This window comes from Naegleria fowleri (assembly GCF_008403515.1).
Source record: "Naegleria fowleri strain ATCC 30894 chromosome Unknown tig4, whole genome shotgun sequence".
In the NCBI taxonomy this organism is placed as follows: Eukaryota; Heterolobosea; class Eutetramitea; order Acrasida; family Naegleriidae; genus Naegleria; species Naegleria fowleri.
Genome location: NW_025407936.1, coordinates 272,153 through 294,748, shown reverse-complemented (window position 1 = coordinate 294,748; position 22,596 = coordinate 272,153). Strand labels below are relative to the sequence as shown.

The 22,596-nt window shown below is 37.0% G+C and overlaps 12 protein-coding genes across 12 annotated transcripts; 5 read left to right on the top strand and 7 right to left on the bottom strand.

Moving 5' to 3' along the window:
* Positions 1-113: 113 nt before the first annotated feature.
* FDP41_007689 (uncharacterized protein) lies at positions 114-2,673 on the bottom strand (the record flags this gene model as incomplete). The annotated part of the gene is made up of 2 exons (XM_044711460.1): positions 114-1,657; positions 2,136-2,673. 2 exons carry the CDS (start codon positions 2,671-2,673, stop codon positions 114-116), a joined length of 2,082 nt encoding a protein of 693 aa, XP_044568487.1.
* Positions 2,674-3,072: 399 nt separating this feature from the next.
* FDP41_007688 (uncharacterized protein) lies at positions 3,073-4,065 on the top strand (the record flags this gene model as incomplete). Its single annotated transcript, XM_044711459.1, has 1 exon — positions 3,073-4,065. One exon carries the CDS (start codon positions 3,073-3,075, stop codon positions 4,063-4,065), a length of 993 nt encoding a protein of 330 aa, XP_044568486.1.
* A 280-nt stretch (positions 4,066-4,345) lies between these two features.
* FDP41_007687 (uncharacterized protein) lies at positions 4,346-5,452 on the bottom strand (the record flags this gene model as incomplete). The annotated part of the gene is made up of 1 exon (XM_044711458.1): positions 4,346-5,452. One exon carries the CDS (start codon positions 5,450-5,452, stop codon positions 4,346-4,348), a length of 1,107 nt encoding a protein of 368 aa, XP_044568485.1.
* Positions 5,453-5,651: 199 nt separating this feature from the next.
* FDP41_007686 (uncharacterized protein) lies at positions 5,652-6,041 on the top strand (the record flags this gene model as incomplete). Its single annotated transcript, XM_044711457.1, has 1 exon — positions 5,652-6,041. One exon carries the CDS (start codon positions 5,652-5,654, stop codon positions 6,039-6,041), a length of 390 nt encoding a protein of 129 aa, XP_044568484.1.
* Positions 6,042-6,689: 648 nt separating this feature from the next.
* FDP41_007685 (uncharacterized protein) lies at positions 6,690-8,660 on the bottom strand (the record flags this gene model as incomplete). The annotated part of the gene is made up of 1 exon (XM_044711456.1): positions 6,690-8,660. One exon carries the CDS (start codon positions 8,658-8,660, stop codon positions 6,690-6,692), a length of 1,971 nt encoding a protein of 656 aa, XP_044568483.1.
* Positions 8,661-8,823: 163 nt separating this feature from the next.
* Positions 8,824-11,811, bottom strand: FDP41_007684 (uncharacterized protein; the record flags this gene model as incomplete). The annotated part of the gene is made up of 1 exon (XM_044711455.1): positions 8,824-11,811. One exon carries the CDS (start codon positions 11,809-11,811, stop codon positions 8,824-8,826), a length of 2,988 nt encoding a protein of 995 aa, XP_044568482.1.
* A 414-nt stretch (positions 11,812-12,225) lies between these two features.
* On the top strand, positions 12,226-13,155 carry FDP41_007683 (uncharacterized protein; the record flags this gene model as incomplete). Its single annotated transcript, XM_044711454.1, has 1 exon — positions 12,226-13,155. The coding sequence occupies one exon, from the start codon at positions 12,226-12,228 to the stop codon at positions 13,153-13,155; it is 930 nt and encodes a 309-aa protein (XP_044568481.1).
* Positions 13,156-14,221: 1,066 nt separating this feature from the next.
* Positions 14,222-15,565, top strand: FDP41_007682 (uncharacterized protein; the record flags this gene model as incomplete). The annotated part of the gene is made up of 2 exons (XM_044711453.1): positions 14,222-15,227; positions 15,333-15,565. 2 exons carry the CDS (start codon positions 14,222-14,224, stop codon positions 15,563-15,565), a joined length of 1,239 nt encoding a protein of 412 aa, XP_044568480.1.
* Positions 15,566-15,788: 223 nt separating this feature from the next.
* On the bottom strand, positions 15,789-17,504 carry FDP41_007681 (uncharacterized protein; the record flags this gene model as incomplete). Its single annotated transcript, XM_044711452.1, has 1 exon — positions 15,789-17,504. One exon carries the CDS (start codon positions 17,502-17,504, stop codon positions 15,789-15,791), a length of 1,716 nt encoding a protein of 571 aa, XP_044568479.1.
* A 249-nt stretch (positions 17,505-17,753) lies between these two features.
* Positions 17,754-18,671, bottom strand: FDP41_007680 (uncharacterized protein; the record flags this gene model as incomplete). The annotated part of the gene is made up of 1 exon (XM_044711451.1): positions 17,754-18,671. One exon carries the CDS (start codon positions 18,669-18,671, stop codon positions 17,754-17,756), a length of 918 nt encoding a protein of 305 aa, XP_044568478.1.
* A 169-nt stretch (positions 18,672-18,840) lies between these two features.
* FDP41_007679 (uncharacterized protein) lies at positions 18,841-21,153 on the bottom strand (the record flags this gene model as incomplete). The annotated part of the gene is made up of 5 exons (XM_044711449.1): positions 18,841-19,568; positions 19,631-20,110; positions 20,181-20,462; positions 20,560-20,859; positions 20,955-21,153. 5 exons carry the CDS (start codon positions 21,151-21,153, stop codon positions 18,841-18,843), a joined length of 1,989 nt encoding a protein of 662 aa, XP_044568477.1.
* A 193-nt stretch (positions 21,154-21,346) lies between these two features.
* On the top strand, positions 21,347-22,399 carry FDP41_007678 (uncharacterized protein; the record flags this gene model as incomplete). Its single annotated transcript, XM_044711448.1, has 1 exon — positions 21,347-22,399. The coding sequence occupies one exon, from the start codon at positions 21,347-21,349 to the stop codon at positions 22,397-22,399; it is 1,053 nt and encodes a 350-aa protein (XP_044568476.1).
* Positions 22,400-22,596: the final 197 nt, after the last annotated feature.

Genomic DNA, 22,596 nt, shown 5'->3' with positions numbered 1-22,596 from the left:
AAATCTTTTCATTGCACATTCAATGATTTGAAATAGAGCAATGAAGCATGAAAACACAATCATCAGTGGACACTCGATCACATACAGTGATACTTTTTATCACAGTAAAGATTTCACAGTGTCAAATCCAGACAGGTCATTCCCTTACTGTTTTCTAAATATTCACGTAACATGTCTCGCTCCCTACGACCTTTGCAACACACTAAACACGAGCCATCACCACCACTTCCCACTCCTTTTCCGCCATAGGCTAATTCTTGCACTGTTTCATCGGACAACACTGAGTGAAGAACTGGAGCAGTAAGCTCACTAGGGCAAAGTGGTGCCAAATGGCGGTCAAATAAATCTTGGGCTGTGTTAAACAGCTTTCCCAGACCTTGTGCATTATGTTGCTCCACATATGAAAGAGCTTCACTACATATTCTCACATTTTCTTGGAGAAGATACTTTCTCGCATTGTTGACAAGTGTTGTGTCCAAGGCATATTCATTAAGGGAAAATGCTCGATTGAGATCTTTTAAAATTTTCACAGTGTCTTTAGAGGCATTGAGATCGATGAGAAGCATGTAAATTTTTCCATTTGATTGGTTGTCGTGGTATGACATGTTCTTGTCATCATCGCATGAAATTTTTGTCTGGGTGGTAAATGAAGGCACATCCTCCGACATGGATACGTGAAGATTACCAGACATGGGCTGATTCGTTTCTCGTGGAATCATTTTCTCAATATTCATGGTTGAATCTAAATTAAATCGTACGGAGAGACATCGAGCCACGTCACCATAAGCACAAGCATGGTCGAGCTTTCCACATTCACTTCCAATCGATCTCTCTCCCAAGAATGCAATTTCAATTTCCTTCTCAATACTCCAATTTAGATTATAACAATGATTGAAAATTCGAGCAATTAAAACACAAATAGCAGCACTCGAACTCACTCCCTTTCCCATTGGTAATGTAGTTCTATAATTGTGACAAAATAAACTCTTTTTGGAGTTTGCAATTCTCTCCACAACTTGAATATCTGAAAATATCCCTTTCAATACTCCAATCATGTAAGAATAATATTTTACATCGGACACATGTTCAAAGAAATAATCTTGCTTCAATAATTCACTCAATGATAATTCAAATAAATCGCTTAATTTAAAAATCAATCGGTTTGATTTTACAAGAGGAGTTGTATTCTCTGTTTCAAATGTAAAATTTAATTTCCGTAGTAGATGAAAAGGAAACTCGGTACTTGAGTCATCATCATTGGTAACATTGGAGGTCGGATCCTTTTTCAACTCTACGTTGGTTTTCAATGATAATAGATCATCACTCCATGGAGTGGTGGAAATAAATTCCTCTCTCACACGAATATGAATTCCCTGATCCGTAGGACAAATTAAAGCGAGTCCATAAAACGAAGTTGATGAGAGATCAGTATCTGCGTGATCATTGAAAGCATTCTGCTCTCGAGAGAAAGACTTGTTATACTCGGAAATAGCAGCCCAATCACTATGCTCTCCAACCAAACATATTCTTCCAGGCATGAAGAATTCTTTCCACTCCTCCTCCGTCTCGTCATTGAAATACTTGGAACACATTTTTTTGATGTGAACTGGAACTGTGGCAGCCAACTGGTCCAGCGTTCGAATTCCAGGGGTTGCTGCTGTTATCGTGAGCAGTTTAAACACCTTTACTTCCGTGGTGCCTGCTAGGAAGTCACTACGTATCTTAGTTCGGCTTGTAAATAATGTACATAAAACCATCGAACAACGTTTATCATCGAATAAACCCATCCCTGAATTTTTTTTGATGTGAACAATAACACTTGACCGATGGTATCTCTTGAGAGGTCATGTTGGCCATCGACTTTGAGACCTCTTAAACTTACTTTCAAACTCTGAATCTCATGTTGAACGAAAAAGTTGTTCTTTGCAAGCACCATTGTATACGAAGCGCAAGCTGGAGATGGGATAGTTATTCTGCACCGAGGAACTGAAGTGGAACCCTTCCGAACCCGAGCTGGCGAGGGTTTGGAACTGTTTCGCTGAAGTTTCGAGGTGATAGAAGCAATTTTTTACTGTGTTCCTGCAAACACTCTCTCAAAATAACAAACCGAAAAAAATGGATCCACAGCCAATTACACCACCCGCTACAAAGAAGAGAAAGGTAACACAGGAATGAGAATTGTGCTAGATTTTGCTTCTGTTTGATGGTATCTGTTTTCGCATTGAGGAAAAGTAGAGCAACATTTTCATCTGGTAATACATCAGCACGCTCTTCTTTGTCAGCATACGAGCCAGAACTGTATGACTCTATGGTCTGCTTTAATTGTGGGTAATATTGTGCCTTCTTCAATTTGTATCCAGTGGTTTCTTGATAACAATGACTGATGGCAGAATGTACTTTCCACAGCTTTTTACCAGTGTAATCGTTACTTTCGGCTAGAAATTTGAAAAACGCTATCATACTTCTAACATCTTTCGTATCCAAAGTGTGTTTTTCGCAATACATCTCATACAGTTCATACTTCTTCTTGTATTCTTTTATGGTACGAGCATTCTTATTGTTTGTAACGCTTGAATCTGCTTGTTGATCATTCTCTATTGATTCCATGATCTTGTCCGCTTCTGTTACCTTTCTCTTCTTTGTAGCGGGTGGTGTAATTGGCTGTGGATCCATTTTTTTCGGTTTGTTATTTTGAGAGAGTGTTTGCAGGAACACAGTAAAAAATTGCTTTTCGTTGTGTTCCACACTATTTTTATCACAACTCGGTTTTTCTGTTCCAAACCGACTGACTTGGTCCCGCTGCACTCCCTTCAGAGAGTTCCAAACACAGTAAAAAAAAAAGGATCATTGCTGAAAAGAGAAACGTCTCTGTTCCAAAACCGAGCTTGACCTTCGAATATGTGGAGTGTATCACGAACCTTTCCTTCAACCTTGACCTTGAAAGTTTTATCTTCAATTTGATGGATGAATAAAATTTTTGAACCGATTCGTTGTAAACGATAAAATTCGGTTGACTAGGATTTTTTCTTTTTCGAAAAAAAAACTAGAGACTCTCCACACCCATACACCATCATGGCAGGAAAAGCAAGAAAACAATTGTCGAAGGATGAAAAGACAAAGTTGAAGGAACAATATATTGAAACCTTCATTAATATGCTCGACAAGTACTCAAAGATCATCTTTGTCGAAGCAAACAATGTTAGATCAAGACAAATGGCTGATATCAGAACCGGTTTGAGAGGAAAGGGTGAATTGCTCATGGGTAAGAACACCCTCATGAAGAAGGCCATCAAGGTTTTGAACGCTGATTCTGAAGGAAAGTACAAGTCTTTGGCTAGCAAGCTTCAGGATCTCGAGAAGATTCCACCACTCCTCAAGGGTAACGTTGGTTTGGTCTTCACCAATGGTGATTTGAATGAAATCAAGGACATTATTATGTCCTACAAGGTCGGTGCCCCAGCCAAACAAGGAGCCATCTCACCAGTCACTGTTGTTATTCCAGCTGTTAACACTGGTTTGGAACCAACCAAGACTTCATTCTTCCAAGCTTTGAACATTAACACGAAGATTACCAAGGGTACCGTCGAAATTATCAAGGAACACGTTCTCTTGAAGCCTGGTGACAAGGTCGGAAACTCTGAGGCTGCTTTGTTGCAAATGATGAACATTAAGCCTTTCGAGTATGGTTTGGTCATGGTTAACATTTATGACAATGGTGCTATTTACTCACCATCTGTGCTCAGTTTGACTGATGCTGTTTTGGAAGAGAAGGTCAGAGACGCTGCTAACAATGTTGCTTCTATTGGGTTGGCTTTGGACATTCCAAACGAAGCTTCTATTCCTCACTCTGTTGCCAATGTTTTCAAGAACTTGTTGGCCATTGCTGCTGGTACCGATTTCTCATTCAAGCAAGCTGAAAAGGTCAAGGAATTCCTTGCTGATCCAAGCAAGTTCGCTTCAGCTGTGCCAGCTTCTTCAACTGCAACCACTGTTGCTCCTGTTGTTGAAGAGAAGAAGGAATCCGAATCTGAGGACGACGGTGATGCATTCGGTGGTCTCTTCTAAATTACTCTCGGCCTTACAAGAAAAAAAAACAGTCTATTTGCGGATGCCTTAAATAAGTTAATGTGGTTAAACGAGGGGCCATATCATTGGTGTAGCGCTAACGGTCACTTCGGGACTCTAGTATCCTTCCATATTATTTAATAAATCCAAAAGTATTCTGTAAATGAATTGTTTGGTGTGACAACATATGCACGAGAACAGAGAAGCTTTCAAAAAAAAGCCTTTTCTCGCGTGGTTGTGTGTAGCAAGAGAAGAATGTAGTCAGACTCAAATGAGGTTTTTACTTTTTCTTTTTCTTCTGTTTATGAGGTGGAGCATGGTGCGATGTTGGAGGTGACGATATTTGGGAGACTGAATTTAGTTTTTCCTTTACCTTGTCTTCTGCAAGAGTGGTGAGAATTAGTTGTTGATTTTCTTGTGACATGCATTCTCCCAAAAGATATTGCTTTAAATCTTGGTATCTGTTTTCGTCAGTGGAGGTGTATTCCTCAATGCTCTTTGGAAACGGTGATGCAAAATCGTGAATTCGATTGCTAGCATTGACAAATATCATGCTCACCTCTTTCATCAGATAGGCGGCTATTTGTTCTCTCGTTGGAAGGCACTGACTCCATGCACTCATCTCATTATACACATGATTAATCAAGTTAATATTTTCCATTGTAAGGCAGTACAACCTAGCCGTGATTGCCAAGAAAATCATCCATGGCATGACAGAAGTTCTAAATGCCATGTTCAATTTTTGATAAATTTCTTGTGTAATCTCCAATAACACACATTGAATATATTTTAAAGTTTGACTCAATTGTAAAATATTAAAGAGGCATTCATCGACAGCGTCCAAAATAATCTTGCAACTCGAAAAAGTCACTTCAAAGCGTTTCTGATTTTTCGAACCATCTTTTTCAATAACCATATTTTCATCAATTTTAGCAAGTGATCTTCTCAATTCCTTTCCAGATAATCTGTGCATGTGCTTTTTAATAAATTTGTTCAATTTGATAATTTTCTGTGTATGATTTTCGTTACGATAGGCAATTCCAAATCTCTTTTTCAATAAATCAATAATTTCTCCTTCATATTCATAAAACGAATAATTCGAATTGTATTTTGTAAAAACATCATGCAGTGAATTGGATTTGTTATCGTCCATGTCCGAATAAAAGAGATTCATTCGTTCCCGAACAGAATGAAATCTTTGTTGAAAGGTCTCTCCCTCCAAGTAAATTGAAAATTGAATGACAATGGCTTCATCACTGTGGAGAGTCAGAATTTTCTCAATTTTCGAGAGTTCCTTGAGAGTTTTTGTGGTTTGTTCGATGGTGGAATGTTCTTGAGTTTCTCGGGTGCCAGAAGACACGCTACTTTTTGGTCGAGAGACAAACATTTTTTTGAATGCAAGACAAATGTACTAAAGAAACTTCATTCATCTGCCGTGTCATGACAGAAAAAACACAAACAAAATATTTCGCTTCACCAATGATTTTTACATCATCTCCAACAACATTAATAGCCAAAGAAAAATCAATTTCGAACATCCAAACTCTCATCAAGTACTCAATCAAAAGAAATGTAGAATTGAACAAATGTGCCTAACATTCAATCCACAAGAAACTTTGTACAAAATTAAAATTAACTTTGATTCCAAGAATCCCAACACTGAATTGATTGAACAAGGATTTGAAATTATCAAAAGAAAGCAAGAAACACATATAGCAAATTGTATACTCCCTGAATCAACAAGTGAACTCGCAATTACCAAAGCTATTAAAACACTATGCAAGAACACAACCATCAAATTCGAAAAAGAGAGACTCAGTATTAAGAAAAAGGTAAAAGATACCTACTCATACCTAATTGTTGAATACAAGCTTAATGACATCAATGAATTGAATAGACTAACCTCAACAAGATTTATATGCTCGACAGAATTGAAACCAATTTCAAGACAATTCAAGCCAAAGTCAACCGCATGAACGTGCGTTTAATAGTTTTACCAGCACCAATGGTGCTAACAATAAACTAATTAGATTTTTTTGAATGCAAGAGTCAAAAGCCCCAAGAAATCTGAAAGGGATTCGAAAAGAAAACATCAATTTGAAAAATAAATTACTTCTCAATTGGTTGTCATATATCCCGTGTAGTCCAATGGTTAGGATACCTGGCTTTCACCCAGGAGGTCCGGGTTCGATTCCCGGCATGGGAGCTTGTCTTTTTTACCTAATAGCTTTGAGGACCATTTATCTTACGGTGATAATTTCAACATCGAAATATTGTCTACCTTCTATCATTATTCTTCTCATAATGTCTGAAAACATAATTTCCCTATCATAACAGTGCTTGGCATGAGTTTTTACAAAAATGGAATCCAACCAACACAATTTTCTCACAAACTCTGAAAATGAAGGAATAACTCTTGTAAATAATTCGTTACTATTGTGATCCTCAGACTGGTCAATAAAGCTCATATCGTCATGTTTCATATAATCAAAGCAGTAATCAACTAATGCAGCCAAATACTTGTAGCTCTTCTTTGAACATTTGTTTCGATACCTTTCAAAAACGTAAAACAATGTGAAGCCATGCTCGTAAATTATTGTAGCCATACCTTGTGGAGTAATTGTTTAATTAAAATCTAGCCTCACACATGCCATAGTTGCGAATAACTCTCTCAAACTCGTTGGAAATACACAATCAACATTTGTCACAAAATTTTTCAACACATGTGTGAATAATTGACGAGAATTTGCAATCATTTTGTCATTCACAGGGTTGAACTTTTGAACACATGGTTTGTGATTGATTTCATACAGCTGAGCTTGTTCAATAGAATTGACAATTAACTTGTTAATACTTGTGCTGTTGATCAATAGTTGGAATATCATGGAATGGCGAACATTGAAAAATGCACTATTTTCTTCTGTTGCTCTATTCTGTTCGCATTCAGTGATGGTTAATATTTTTATCATATCAGTCGTTGCATTTACCAAATAAAGTAACCTTAAGAGCTTTCTGTTCAAGTTTTGAAACGTAGAAAATGAGGAAACAGTAAAATAGAGTTTCATCAAAATTGAAAGATAAGTTCTAAAGTTCTCGCAACTTGACATCTTGTCATTATTAAGAATATATTTGTCAATGTTTGAAAAAAATTGAGACCTGTCTATTAGTGCATATTTGCTACCTCGAATGCTTGTCTGTGTAATCTGATGACTATGTAAAGCATCCAATATTCCATTCCATAAGAAATGAAAATCGTGTGATTGAAATGAATTTTCTGTCATTAAAATATTGTGTCCTTTTCCAATGACATTTGAAAAGTAGTAATTTGTAATTTCTGTGAAATCACACAAGCTCTTTCGTTGATGGTGTTGTTGATGCGCTTGTTCAGTGGAAAGAGTTTGCAAAATAGTACATGCACAAATCCACCTTAATACAAGTTCTTTGTTGATATCATCTTGTTTGTTAAATAGTTTGACCGGAACAAAATTCAAATAATTTCTCAAATTAAAAGATTCAATCTTTTTCTTCAATGTTTGAAAAAGTATTGAATATGACCTGGTTGAACGATGATGCTGACATTGATTTTGTTGTTGTTGAGAGTTTTCCTGAAGTATTTTCGAAACGGAATACCACACAGCCAAATCTGCATGACAGGTCGCCGAGTATTTCAACATGGTATTGAAATATTCTTCTGCTTCATCGCTCGATCTCATTGGTAAAATTAATAAAAGTTTAAATATGAATTCGCAAATGTGAATTTGTTTTTTAAGAGGAAATTTCGAGGTCTTTTTTGACGTATTCTTTGATGCTGTCATGTCAGATAATGTCTCAAGTCGTTCAGTAATTTCTTGTTCTATCCCATTCATATTGAATAATTCAATCGCCTTCTCTTCTCCCAATGTTTGACATTTGTGTAAGAATTCATACTTCAGAAAGGTCAATAAGGCAAATTGTAAATATTTTCCGGTGAATAATAATTGCTTCCATGATGATGACTGATTGCTCGAGTTGCCTTCGTGTCTTGTTGAATCATGAACATCAGTAGTGGTCGTTTGTGACTCTTGAATGAAAAGTTGTTGAATGAAATACAAAAAACAAGTCTCAACAATGATGAGAGAGGATGAAATATTGCGATTTGAAATTTCAAGTTCACTGCACATGGGAGGTATTTGTTGTTCTTCTTCTTCTTGTATTTCATTCTTGTCGGAATGATGATTTTTCAACCAATGTTTGTCATGATCATGGTTCGGAACCTCATCATCATGATGAAAAAATTGCCAAAAATCATCAGATCGAACTTTTAGCATCAAGACTCGGCATATGACATGTAAAGTATTGAGAACAATTGGAGAGATTTGTTGTGGAGGGTTGGAGGAGGAGATCAATGAATGAATCCCTTGTTCCGTATGATTCAAATAGGGAATGAGTGAAGAGGCGAGTTGAGTTTGTAGATCAATAAATTGATGAGTGAAGGAAAGAATGCTCTTCTCGAGAAGTTCCCTCATTGATTCATGCTCATTGTTGCTGCTGTGTCTTGTTTTCACAGCCTGATCATCGATCAATGGGACAAGATGGACGAGTACAAAATCCTCCATTTCTGAGTTGAATTCAATTTTTTGTAATTGATTTTCGTGTAACCACACCAAAATAAAACAATGAAAACAACATACATTGTTCACTTTTTGTTTTACAAAAGATGAGTTTATGTGATGAAAATAAATAATTTCAAAATGACCTTTGAAGATTCCAAGAATACCATTACTGAACATGACAATTTGAGGATTGATTTTCAGTATTATTTAGGGAGACTTTCTTTAAGGCATTGTCGTAATGATATTCAAGTTCAATCAATTCATCCAATTCGGTCTTATTTTGTTTAGATCTATATTCTGTCTCTTTTTCTTCATTGACTTGAATGGTGAAGGAAAGATTCTTCTTTTGTTCTATACTCACTAACACATTACAGCACTGATCTAATTTTCCTTCAAAGATCATTTTAGCTAATGGTGACGAAATAAATGTTTGAATATTACGTTTGATTGGTCTAGCTCCATATTGAATGTCAAATGATTGATACAAAAGGAATTGTCTTGCTTCTGGAGTCAAAGTAATTGTAATGGGTTTCTTTTTTGAGAGTCGTTCTTCCAATTGCCGAAGTTGTAATGTTAAAATTGTATCCAAATGAGTCATTGTCAAATCATTGAACACGACAATTTCATCCAAACGATTTAAAAATTCTGGAGCAAATGTATGCTTCACCTCTTCCATAATAATTTCTTGTCTTGTCAAGTCCTTGTCGTCCTCTCGTTCCTCCTGTAGTCGTTTGGTTCCGACATTGGATGTCAAAATAATTGTAGTGTGTTTGAAAGAAATACGTTTTCCATTATTGTCCATGCACATGGCTTCCTCGAAAATAGGAAGAAGAACATTCCAAATGGATGGATGAGCCTTCTCAATTTCATCGAGAACAATCACTTGATGAGGATTTCTTTTCACTGCATTTGTTAATTCACCACCTGTTTCAAAACCAATGTAGCCTGGTGTGACTCCTATTAATCCTGTAATGGACCATTGAGTATTGTATTTGGTCATGTCAATCACTGTAATAAACTCTTCACTACCATAGAGAACTTTGGCCGTCTGCTTGGCTAGCTCTGTCTTTCCGGTTCCACTTCGTCCTACCAACAAATATGCACCTTGAGGCTTGTTCTCTTCCCTTAATCCAGATCTTGCCACTCGAATGGATTGAGCAATGGTTTGAATGGCTTCACTTTGACCAACAATGGTCTTTTCAATTTCACTCTCCAAGTTAATGAGAGAAGCATTGGATTGGGAAGAGAAATAGATATCGCTCGGTTTGATTCCAGCCATTCTTGACACAACAGTTGCCAAATCTTCTAAGGAGGCAGTAATATTCACATAGACATTCTTTTTCAGTGATTCTTTAAAATTGCTAATTTCTTTCTTGAGAGCAGGAAGATCTTCCTGAATAATGGCTGCAGCTCGCTTTGCATACAAAGATTCAGATGAGTCAATTAATTGTATGCATTGTTTGAGTTCTTGTTTAAGGTGATGAATATCGAGTTTGTTTTTCTTGTATTTCAAAAAGGCATTCAATTCTGCAGTCCATGTTTCGTTGCGAGTAGACCATTCTGTTTTCAGTGCTTGCACCGTTTTTGCAAGATCTTGCTTTTGTGTGTTATTGTTCTTATCCATTTCAATATTTAGGATTTTAATTCTGGCTTCGAGATCCAAAATTTCTTGCGGCATTGCACCAGCTCTTCGTTCTGCAAGTGCAGCCACTTCATCGATAATGCTAATGCACTTGGAAGGATTATTCTTGGTTGGTAAATATCGATCGGCGAGTCTCACTGCTTCTTCAATGAGTTCACTTGGTATAATCACTCCATGCCAAGTCTCAATTGAATCTTTTCTCTTTTCAAGAATTTTCAGAGTGTCCGACCAATTGGTCTCTTTCACCTCAATGATTTGGAAAAAGGGATAGAGGGGAGAGTTTTTGAACATGGCAAATTCAGATGGAGTCATGCATCCAATCAATTGCACTTTTTTAGTTTCTAGGAGAGGATGTAACACCGAGGAAATGCTGTCGTAGAATTTGTACGAGTAATCATCGACCATTTTGAAAAGGCCAGGAATGAAGAGAATCTTCCTCTCAGAACCATGACTTTTTTCACGTGATGCATATTCTCTCAATGTTTTAAGTCTGTCATTGAATGCATTCTCTACAAATGTTTTGGAATGAGTGACGGATTGAGATCCAAATAAATAAGTTGCTTTTTCCTTGAGGGTCGCTTTGGATGGATGAGGTGGTATTTCCCATCCGTAAGGATCATACACTCCGAGTTTTTCCAATGTATTCATGAATGCAACGCTCACATTATTGGTCGAATTGCATCCATAGAGATTTTCCACGTTCAATTCCACCACTTTAAGATTTTTCAATCGAGAAGGAAGAGAGCCATAGGCACTTTCTCGTTCAATGGTTTGAACAAATGCATGCACAATGGAATCTCTTCCAACTCCGTGTTCTCCTACGAGCATGACATTATTGTAACCTTCGTGTTTGGAAAATATATCCATCATGCATTGAACTTCGGCACTTCTTCCATCATAGACAATTTCTGATGCAGGATCCTCTTGGTGAAGAATTTTGTAATTGAGACATTGTCCTGTGAGTGGAGCGGAGGGTTTGGGAGGTGATTTGAAGGAGGTGAATGATTCTTCTTTGGATTCTTTGGTAATGGGGTTGACAGGATGAGAATCTAATGATGATGATGATGCTTTGGAGGATGCGCCAGAGGAAGCTGCCTCCGTCGTCGAATTGTTGAATGTAGTGGTGATGGAGTTGGGGGTAGTGGTGGTAGTGGTGGTAGTGGTGGATTTGGTAGTGGATAGGGTTGCAGATCCTATGGATGATGACAGCGAAGAAGAAGATGCCAATGAGCTCTTTTCAGAGGTGGCAGCAGCAGATGTTGTTGTTGCACCTGTTTTCTTTTTATCTTTTCCTTTCACATTCCGTAACTCCTCTTCGGAAAGATCAAAAAACGATCTCGCAATCGGGCATTGCTTACTGATCTGCTGCACAAGTAAAAGTTGTTGGGAGGAAAAAAAGGTAGAACCTATTGAAGAAGAAGTATTCGCACACAGGAGTGTTCTCGAAGCTCGGGCAGCATGTTGATGATGTTTAATTTTCGAAATACTCGATCGAGAGAATCCTCTCCTCATCTTGTATGTGCAATTTTTTTGATTTTATGGAAAACAAAATTGTTCATTGAACATTGCCAACTAATCATGATTTCATCAAGAACTCGATTTTGATTGAAAGAGTAATCAAGTTCGTGCTGGGTTTTGATTTTTTGATTCCTGAAATCATTCACGGATCGTATTGGATCCAGAGACAACCCAACTCATTTGAAACAAACACAAAACATTCAAGCAAATTGGTCTTGGTGCATCACAGGATTGATTTGCAAAAATAAACTTTCTGAATGTTAAGTTGATGGAATAAAGGATAATTGAAAAAAAGAAAAATATTTTGTTCCGATTCTCATTCATCACCATTTCTTCTTTTCATCATCATTACTATCATATTTTCATCATCAAATTTATTCAATTTTTAATTCGTGTCTTTAAAAAAAAATGAGTGAAAACAAAAAGCTTAGCTGCAGATTCTACGAACAACAGCATCCAGAGGTCGATGACCTTGTGATGGTCAAAGTCAAGCATATCACCGATATCGGTGCCTATGTAACATTGCTTGAATATAACAATATTGAAGGTCTCATCTTGAGTAGTGAATTGAGTAGAAAGAGAATCCGTTCAATTTCTCAGTTAATCCGTGTCGGAAGAAACGAAGTTTGCGTTGTGTTGCGTGTTGATCCTGAGAAGGGTTATATCGATTTGAGTAAGAGCAAAGTTGCTGCTGAAGATATTCCAAAATGTGAGGAAAATTATAATAAGAGCAAGGCTGTTAACTCTATCATGAGACACTTGGCCGAAACTACTCATCAAGACATGGAGTTTTTATATTCAAAAATCGCATGGCCATTATTCAGAAAGTTTGGACATGCCTATGACGCCTTCAAGATGGCCATCTCAAATCCTGACCAAGTCTTCCAAGACATTGAATTCCCTTCCGAAGAAACAAAGGAAAATTTGATTTCAATCATTCAAAATCGTTTAAAGCCACAACCAGTCAAGTTGAGAGCTGATATTCAAGTAACTTGCTATTCATATGAAGGTATTGATGCTATCAAGCAAGCTTTGATGGAAGGCGAAAATGTTGGCAGTGAAGATGAAATTGAAATCAAGATTACTCTCATCGCTCCTCCACTCTATGTCATGACAACCACTACAAGTGACAAACAAAAAGGTTTGGATACCTTGGAAAAGTCTATCAAGGTCATTCAAGACGTGCTGGCCAAGTATGAGGGCGAAGTCACAATCAAGACTCCACCTAGAGTTGTCAATGAAAGAGATGACCATTCTCTTGCCATCCTAATTGATAGTTTGAGAGAGCAAAACAAAGAAGTGGATGCAGACGAAGAGGAAGAATATATTGGCATGTAATTGTCATCCAGTGATCACATCACTACATGCAGTCCTGGGTTTTCAAACTCAATATTGTTTCATTCATGCATTCATTCTCTTTCAAAGTGGTGCCATAGTACTGTGTTCATTAAAAACTTTTATAATTTCATCTTGTCAAATACGGAGAAAAATTTGCATGCAAAAATTTTCACAAAACAAAAAACAGCACATCTCTATAAAAGCCATGTCCCTTCACCGACGATTCTTCTTCCGGAACGAAACTTCTTCGATGTGAAGAACAGATCCAGATATCCTCTCGAAATTTGAAATTCCTTTGCATGCTTACCATTTACTCTATCGTCTCAAAGTGATTGTGAAAAAGAATTACAAGTTGGTACCAAAGGCTCTGGAATGGTTGATCGATGCATTTGAAATGAACAAATTCTATTACGTTCATGGGCCAGCGAAATACAAAGAGGCACAACCATTCGTTGCCCATATGAGCATACAGATCGTTATAACCCAGAAATAAGATGTTTTTCAAATTTATTTCACGATTACATGGAAAGAGATGCATTCAAAATAGATGGATTTGGAGAGAGTTGTTTTGAGATCTTTGAAAAGCATTGTCCAGGTAATGTTGAATATTTTGGGCGAGTGTGTGGAAAGGGTAAAAAAAGCTCTACAATTTTGCTGTGTTTATTTGTGATAAATTATTGACAATTCTTTGGAAAAGAACATTTTGGGCGTTCAAGATCTTTGATGATCGTGATCTTCAATTTTTAAAAGTAATCACAAGGGATGAATCACTTAAAAGTTATGGATTTTTCATAGAATAGTTGCGAATGAAGTTTTTTCTTCTCAGAATGGCTGAAACCACAACAGAATAATCAAAGAAAAGAATGGTTGAAATGTAAAATACATCTTTTGTAAAACAATCAGTTATTATAATCAGGTGGTTTTCCAACTGCAACCTCATTGAAAACACTCTATTAAGATTCTGTCACACTAGATTTTGCAAAGCCTCAACCACACTTTCCATATCTGCACCTGTCACCTATCACACATAAGTTTTTCATTCAAAAAAATAACGTCTCCACATTCCATGCCCCAAACAACCGTTTCTTCTTCTTCTTCGGTTATTCATCACCCACTCTTTCCATCTCTCCTAGCCACCCACAGCGTTAACGTCGCTGATGGTCATCGTCACTACAAGAGTGCTTCCTCTCAACCCTCGACCATCACGAGTGAGGACATTAAAAAAAAGTTAACGGAAAGTGGAGAGAATTCTAATAATAATAATAATAATATTAACAATAATAATATTCAGAACGAACAACAAAATAATCTCTTGATCAACTCTTCAACAAACTCAACTTTGAACCATCATGGAGGTGATCATTCTGTGATGGTTTCAGCCATTCCCATTCAACAAGATGAAACTTCAGTCGTCAATCAATTGTGTCATAATTTTCTAGTGCAAGCAAATTATCCTAGTGTGGTTGAAAGTGAAATTCCAAGTATGGTCATGAATTCACAACCTTCTCTTTCCTCTTTTGATCATTCGATTTGTGGTCTTGCAGCAATCACTGCATTACATAAATTGGAATTACAAACTATGTATAATTTATGTGAAGATTTTATAGATCAAATGCAACACACTCTTCATATTGAGAAACAACATGTGAAATTTTGTGCAAAACAAAGAATTCAACATCCGAATGTGTATGGAAGTAATGCTGTATTTTTTGGACCTAATTATGGTAATGGTGGTGGTACTGTGAATAATCATGGTGGTAATGGTGTTGGTGGTGGTGTGAATAGTGGCAGTGGTGGTGGTGGTGTTGGCAATTCTCTGAATTATGATTCTTTTGATCCATTTGATGCATCACCAAATTTGGCACTTGATCAACATCCGAATGGTTCAGATGATGGATTGGGAGATGATGATGGAGATTATCCATTGGCAGAGATTAAAAAGACTGAGGATGTGGTGAAGGAATTGAAGAAACGATACTCGGGTGAAGTGTTGACATTGGCAAAAAAGAAGAAGAATTTTTCAAAGAGTGCCACCGATGTGTTGAATGTTTGGTTTTTCCAACATCTTCATGGTAGGTAAATGCGTGTGATTGTAAATTTTAATGTGTGGAATCTAATATTTTGGACAATTTATTTTGGAACTATTGTAATGTCGAATCACTCACTTGCAATGATAGATCCATATCCTAGTGACGATGAAAAGAGAATTCTCTCTCAACAAACTGGTCTATCTCTCTCCCAAGTGAATAACTGGTTTGGTAACAAGAGAATGAGATATAAGCGTAAAATGTTGGAACAAAACAGAAGAAATGGCCAGAAAGGAGCTGGTTCTTCTCAAGCAGGTGATGATGATGACACTCCACAGCAACAACTTCAATTCCATAACGATCAGGATTTTAATTTCAACTAGTTAGGGAGAGAATGTTTCTCAAAAATTCTTAACTCGAGAAAATTTGTTCTCTCTTTACTCTTCGAATTATGCAATAAAAAAGAAGTACTATTTTACTTTTTAGTTAATGCTTTTCAACAACTTTCAAAGCTTTGGTGTTAAGAAAGTTGCAAAACGTGGTGCATTCATTTACTAATAAACATGGTGCATTCAAAACAAGGTACTTTCTTTAAAATTTAACAAATTAAAAAGCAAAGTGTACCAAGTAACCCACACCAATACCCACCGCAGAACCAACAAATAATCCAAAATTAAGGAAGAAACTCATCATGTAGGCAGCCTTTTCTTGTTGAACAGCCTTAACAATGGATGGCCCACTTGCCATACCAATCGAACAACAATAGCCATTCGTCAATCCAAAGAGAGCCAAAATAATAGCATACCAGATGGGTTGGGTGATGAGAAGAGGATTCACACAAAATATCACTGTTGGAATAAAACCCAATCTTAATAGAATCAATACCCATAATTGTTTGTGTGTCAAGAGAATGGTTCGCTTCCAGTTTGGTAATGCTCGTCCAATACAATCGAAAACATTGAAAATTGATAATGTGACAATTGGATTCCAAGAGACCTTACTATCGTGATAAAATTTGATATCTGTAATGAGACCAGGAGCCAAAGAGAAGGTGGTTAAAAATGTAACGAAAATTCCAAGTCCAGGAGACCAAAGACGCTTCATCAGTGATATCCATGTCATGCTCAATTCATTAATATTTGAGTCCTCTGTTTCTTGAGGTTTTTCTGTTAATTCTGTTTGAGTATTGTCCTCAGTTTCTTCACCTTCTCCACCATTATTAATTGCTCCAACAGTGGAGGCAGTCGGAAGTTCGTTAGATTCTGAAGATTTGAATGAAACATTGTCCGCTTCTTCCTTCATTTTCTGCTCCATTATCATGTCCTTCTCCAATCGACTGATACGAATTTGCTCGTCCAAGTCTCGAGTTGGTGTTTGCATGTTCACGTAATGTTCTTTACAATACTTTGTAATGGGAAGTCTCAGTAAATAAATAAAAGCAATGATACAAATGACCTGAATGATGGCACTGAAAGAGAAAAAGAGAATAATACTGTTAAATAAACCTTGTGCTGTGTCATACCAAATGAGCCTCGAAAACAGCCTAAAGATTGACAAGACTGCATTTCCCAAACTCAATCCAACTAGAAAGAAGACTGTATATTTCCAAGTAAAGTTGGCAGCAAAAGAAATGACAGCTGAGCTTAGTACGCCACTTCCCACACCAACCAAACAATTCAAAACAACTATACAGACTAGCATGAAAATCTTGTCATAGGTATCATCCTTATTATTGAATCCATATTGCAGGACTAGTACCATGTTGATAAATAGAGTCACCATTACACAGACAAAGTTTAGGGCATAACCCATGAAAATAAATTGTTCAACAGTAAAAGTTTGTGCCTTCAGGGTATGTACAGATTTTCTCCACATAAATATAGTATATAGTAATATGGCTGCCAACTGCCCAATATTGAATCCCAAGCTCAATATATATTCTAAAAAGTCTATAAAATTGAAAGAATCGGAATCACCTCGTGATGGAAATATCAAATTAAACCAATCTACTGCCAATTGGTAACAAATTCCAGGAACTAAAACTCCAGAACCCATCAATAAAAACATGATCCTCGCAAGAGAAAATGCATCTCTTGGTATTCCTTTCATTAACTTTTTCGTTTCCGTTCTGCTCACTTTCTCAGCAAATGAAACAAATTTTCGTTCCGAAGTGTTTGTTGAGCTTCCCCCAAAATTATTATTATGAATTTCTTCTTCATTCACAGCTCTTGTCGTTGGATTTGTAACAAGACTAATATCATCCTCTCCATAAAATTCATCATTTCCGAGAGGAGTGTAGGCTCCTCGATTCAAATTCGGCATTTTTTTGTAAATTGCTCAAGCAGGACATCACCTGGTGGTCACGTCAAAAAATCTCGCCAACTAAACAAGGCTGTCTGTCCATTGAATGGCTTCTTCAAATCTATTACTTGAGAGTGACATTCATCAATCCATTGTTTCATTAAACAAGGCAACGATAGAGAATTTCACAACGAAAATTCTTGAAAATGTTGCGACTAAAGAATGTGTGTGAATAGACGAATTGAGAAAAAACCAACAACAGTGAATTGTTTAATTTTGTTTTTGTCTCTTCCTCTTGCCAGGTCTTTTCTTCGTAATTCCTGCATTCTTTCTTTTGGTGGCATCATTCTTGCCTCCCTTGTTCTTCTTTTCACTCTTTTCAAGGAGCTTGGAATATTCCTCAGTGGCAGCATCCACATCAAATTCTTTTCCTGAACCGCTGTATGTTCTTCGCCAATGATCTACTGCTTCAATATCTTGCTTCTTTCTGGCAATCTTTTCCTTAAGTCTTTCAGCCTTTAATTGTTTTCCAATTTTTTGTTGCTCTTTTCGTTGTCTTCTCTTTTCTCTTTCTTCAATGATCTTTCTTGATTGTACTAATTTGTTTCTGATTTTAGCCATGTGTTCATCGGATTTAACCATTTCTGCAAAGTAGTCATCAGGTCTGTGCACTTTTATCCCTAAACTATGCAATCGTTTAAAACCATCTTTTGCACTTGTGATGGCTTGGTTATAAAATTGAAGTTCCCTGTCAATATCATCTTCGGGATTTTCTACTTTGAGTGGGGTATAGGAATTGAGTTGAAGAGTGTGTATCCAATCGAGATTCTTGGTAAGAATTGGTAATTTGTTCATACAAGCCTTGATAGCATCTACATCATAAATTTCCTTGGTGTTCCGAAGAAACATTTCACCAACGGCAGATGCATCATCGGAGAGTGCATTTTCTCTCTTTTCAATGAGAGCTTTGGCTTCCATCAAGTTTTTATAGGCCTCGAATTCGGCTTCATCCAATTCTACATCATCAATCAATAGTTCATTGTTTCTATATTTTTCCGCATACGAAGCAAGATATCTATCATTATCGGCATTGCTGTATTCATCGTTGATTGTTGTTCGTTGTTGTTTTTCGGTGTTGCCAAAGTCTTGCTCAATGGCTTTGAGTGTGGCGAGATAGGAAAGACTCATTTTTTTTGAAGTGGAAATCGCTTCAATTATTTGTTCGATCTTGCTCATTGCCAATAGGTTCGATAAGAGCGTCATTCATAGATTCTATTGGCAATGAACTCACAGAACGTAAAACTACTAACCAACATCAACAAATGGTAACTTTATAGTGTGGATGGTCTATTAATTTTTAAATAAAACCAGCTTGTTTCACTTCATTCACTAATTTACCAATCTTTTCATCCTCTGTTGAGGTTTCCATTTCTTGGAGGATGACCATGAATTCTTGGTCTTGTGAAAGGGCATGTGGTGCAATTTTGCCTTGCTTGAAGAGACAGAAGAGACACTTCAAAACAACAAAGGACACCTTAACCTTGTCCTTTCTTGATTTCATGAGTTCAACAAGGCCAGAAACAAGGTCTGGATACTTGGTCAAAACAAGTGTAGTATTCTCTTCGTTGCCGTGAATCAAGTTGGCCAAAGCATCTAGAGAATAGAAAGAGATAGCGAAATGTGAGGCCTTTGTAGCCAATAGGTAAATAATTTCAAAAATGTCAGGATGTCTCTTGGCAATTTCACTTTGGTTGTCCTTCAACTTGCACAAATTGGAAAATGCAAAAAGAACATTGATCACTAAACTGACATCAATCTCAGATTCTTCAGAGTTGGCAAAGTAAGAAAGCATTTCCACAAGAGGAACAGTTGTTCCATGAGAAACAATGTATTTGCAACTGGCATCTGTTCTTCCAATATTTCCCAATGCAATACAACAATTTCTTTGGATGAAAACATTCATTTGGACTGCTATTGGACTTGCCTCTTGATATTCTTCCTTGAGTTGATTCTTGAATAAGGTAGAAAGAATGTCAGCGAAGGCCTCTACCACGTGATTTTCAATCATGATTGGAATATTACGATCTGAAAAAAGAGGACCACCATGTTATCCAATTTTACACAGCTATTGCTGAAGTGATACATACCTTCAAGAGCTAAGAAGCCTAACAGCTTGACGACAAATCTCAACAATTTAGAGGAACTAGTGACCTTCAAATTTTTTAAAATGGATTTGATTAACTCGACCATTGGTTGAATTAAATCGAGCTCGGTGGCCATAAAGTATTGCATGCAGTCTATCTCTGCCACATTCGAAAGAAATTCCACAACATTCTCTTGTATTCGTTGCTTGAATGCAGGAAGTTGAGTGTGGGTATGTACGAATTTTTTCAACGTGCTCGTAAAGTTTTTAGACTCTTTCAACAACAGTTCTGCCCATTTGTTGTTGACCTTCACTAAGGAGACGTCCAAGAGATGAATGACATGAGTAATAATTTCTTGAACAGATTCCTCTTCTTCCTGATCACTTCCATCCATAATTTCAGATATTTCAATATATCTCATCATGATATTATCCAATGCTGTAATAAGGTTACTGTGCTCAATGGTCAGGTCATTAAATTCCTCTAGTGATATTAAGATGAACATGATGAAACAAAAATGCATTGTTGTTGACTCAAAGTTAATAACACTTACTGTGCGATCCAATTAAGCCAACAATCTTAATAGCAACAGACAAAATGTTACCTTCACATGACGGGTTGTCCAAAATATCATCAATGATAACATCGAGGGCATCTTTGGAGTCAATTTTAAGTTTCACCACAGCCTCACATGCTTCCTCAACATCGCAAACATTTTCGAGAGCTCTCAAAGAATGATAGAGCATTCCAGGCTCTTGATTATCTTTATATTTGTAGACAAGGGAAACCAATGATTTGACGCCACCAGCAGTGACGACCTTTCGTCTAATACCATCTGTTTGATAGTATTGAGTTTCAGGTGTCACAAAAATCATCATTTCACAAATACGTATATATTATTAATGACCCAAAACAGAAACTTATATACTTACCATCCGAATGGGAGAAATTGGCTAGACATGCACATGCACTCTTTCCAAGATTTGAATCATTTGTCTGAAGGGAAAAATCAACAAACTTGCAAATGAAATTCACCACTGGAACTGCGTGATTTTCCTCTTCACAAATAATCAGAGCATTTACCGAATGTTCAAAACACAAATTTCCAAGCAATCGGCACAATTGAAAGTAGAGCACTGATTTGCTTTCATCTAGTATTTCGGAATGTTTCTGTAATAATCGGCAAATACTCGGGATACCATCAACTTCTCTAATGGCATCTCTATTGATCACTACAATGTTATACAGAATATACAGTTGTTATATAATTATTACGACAGCGATGATATTAACGTCAAAAATTCAAAAACATCAGCACAATACGAACATTCCCTTGCAAGATCGGCCAATATTCTACAACATTCTGCTAATTCCTGAATTGATGAACCCTCGCTGTTTTCAATCTTTGCTATACAAGATCTAATCGTTCCGATGTTCACATTATCATTGAGGATGTTTTTGGTTGTTTCTTCTGACAAGTCTTCCTGGAGAGAAGAAGAAGAGGCTTGTTGTTGTTGGGGTAACATTTTTTTGATGTTCTCTGAGAGTTGAAACGACGTTTCCTAAAACAATGTTCTGATGATGATGTTTATCTTAATTTTTGGAGATATGTAGTGATATTATATGATTCAGTAGTCAGCCATTGTGTCGAGATATGATGAAAATATGGATATTGGATGAATATACAAACAAGAAGTTCGTTCAGCATGCCCAATAAAAATGATGAGTTGCGAGAGTATCTCGGAGGAAATTCCACAAGACATGAAAAGCTCCACTCCGAACCCTCCTCGACTCGAAACACACTCTCGCTCGGAAAGAACAACAACAACAACAACTATTTCTCATCAGCATCCTTCGGGAAAATCATCAACACAACACAAGAAACAAACTGAATTGGAACGATATTTTGAATTTGTGAAATTGAATGGAACAACCACGAACACCCATCATCATCATCACACGAACTCATCTTGTGACATCAACACTATTGATCCTTTTGGTAGGAGAACTACACTCTTTAAAATTAATTCAAATGATCCACTCCTGTATTTTAACAAATTGTGTGTCGCCATGCAATTTTCACAATTACTTTCTTTAAAACTATTTCCGAATGCAAAAGAAATAACTGAAAGTTTTTCAGCCTATTACAACATTCGAGATTACTTGAGTTTCACAAAACGACAACACTTGTTATCGGATCATAATGTTCTTTGCTATGTCATTGCGGATGGAAATGTTCCGAGAACAGGTGCAACTATTGCTTGTTCCACCAATTGGCAAGTCTTCTCCATTGATCCAAGAATGAAGAAAAAGTGGCAATCTCAATATTGTGTGCCATGTGAGGAAGAAGAGAAGGAAAGAACATCCAAGAAGAAGAGCAACATGAGTGAGTTGGTTCAACACTCTCCACACACCCTCTCCTCTTCATCCTCTCCTATTATTGTACAAGATCCTCCCTGCAGCACATGTGTGAGTGGTCTCTCAAGTTGCTCACAAATTCAACGATTGTATCCTCTCTCACAAACCACTGATGAATTTCTGCAGAGTGCTCTTTTTGACAAAGCACTTAAACATCTCTCGCCGACCCTTAATGTCATTATTGCTGTTCATTCTCATGCCGATTTGTGGCAATTTTATAAGGAAATACCCAACCCGAAAGTGTGTCTTTGCATTCCGTGTTGTTTTCAGCCCAACATTCCTTCGCCAATAGCCATCTTCAAAGATGAAGCTCTTCATAGTGAAAAGAATGTGGTTTACTTGTGGTCCTCTTGAGGTGACCATGGAACTCTTAGGCACTCTCAAATGCCACAATCTGATGAGGAAAACTTGCATGGATGATCGACTTACTTTTGAGCACATGCACGACTTGCCATGTGTGTTTCATATTATTGCAATAATGGTTTGGTTGTTATTGTAATTCCGAATCCACTGTTGATGTCTCTCTCGAGCAGGTTCAACAAAATAAAAAA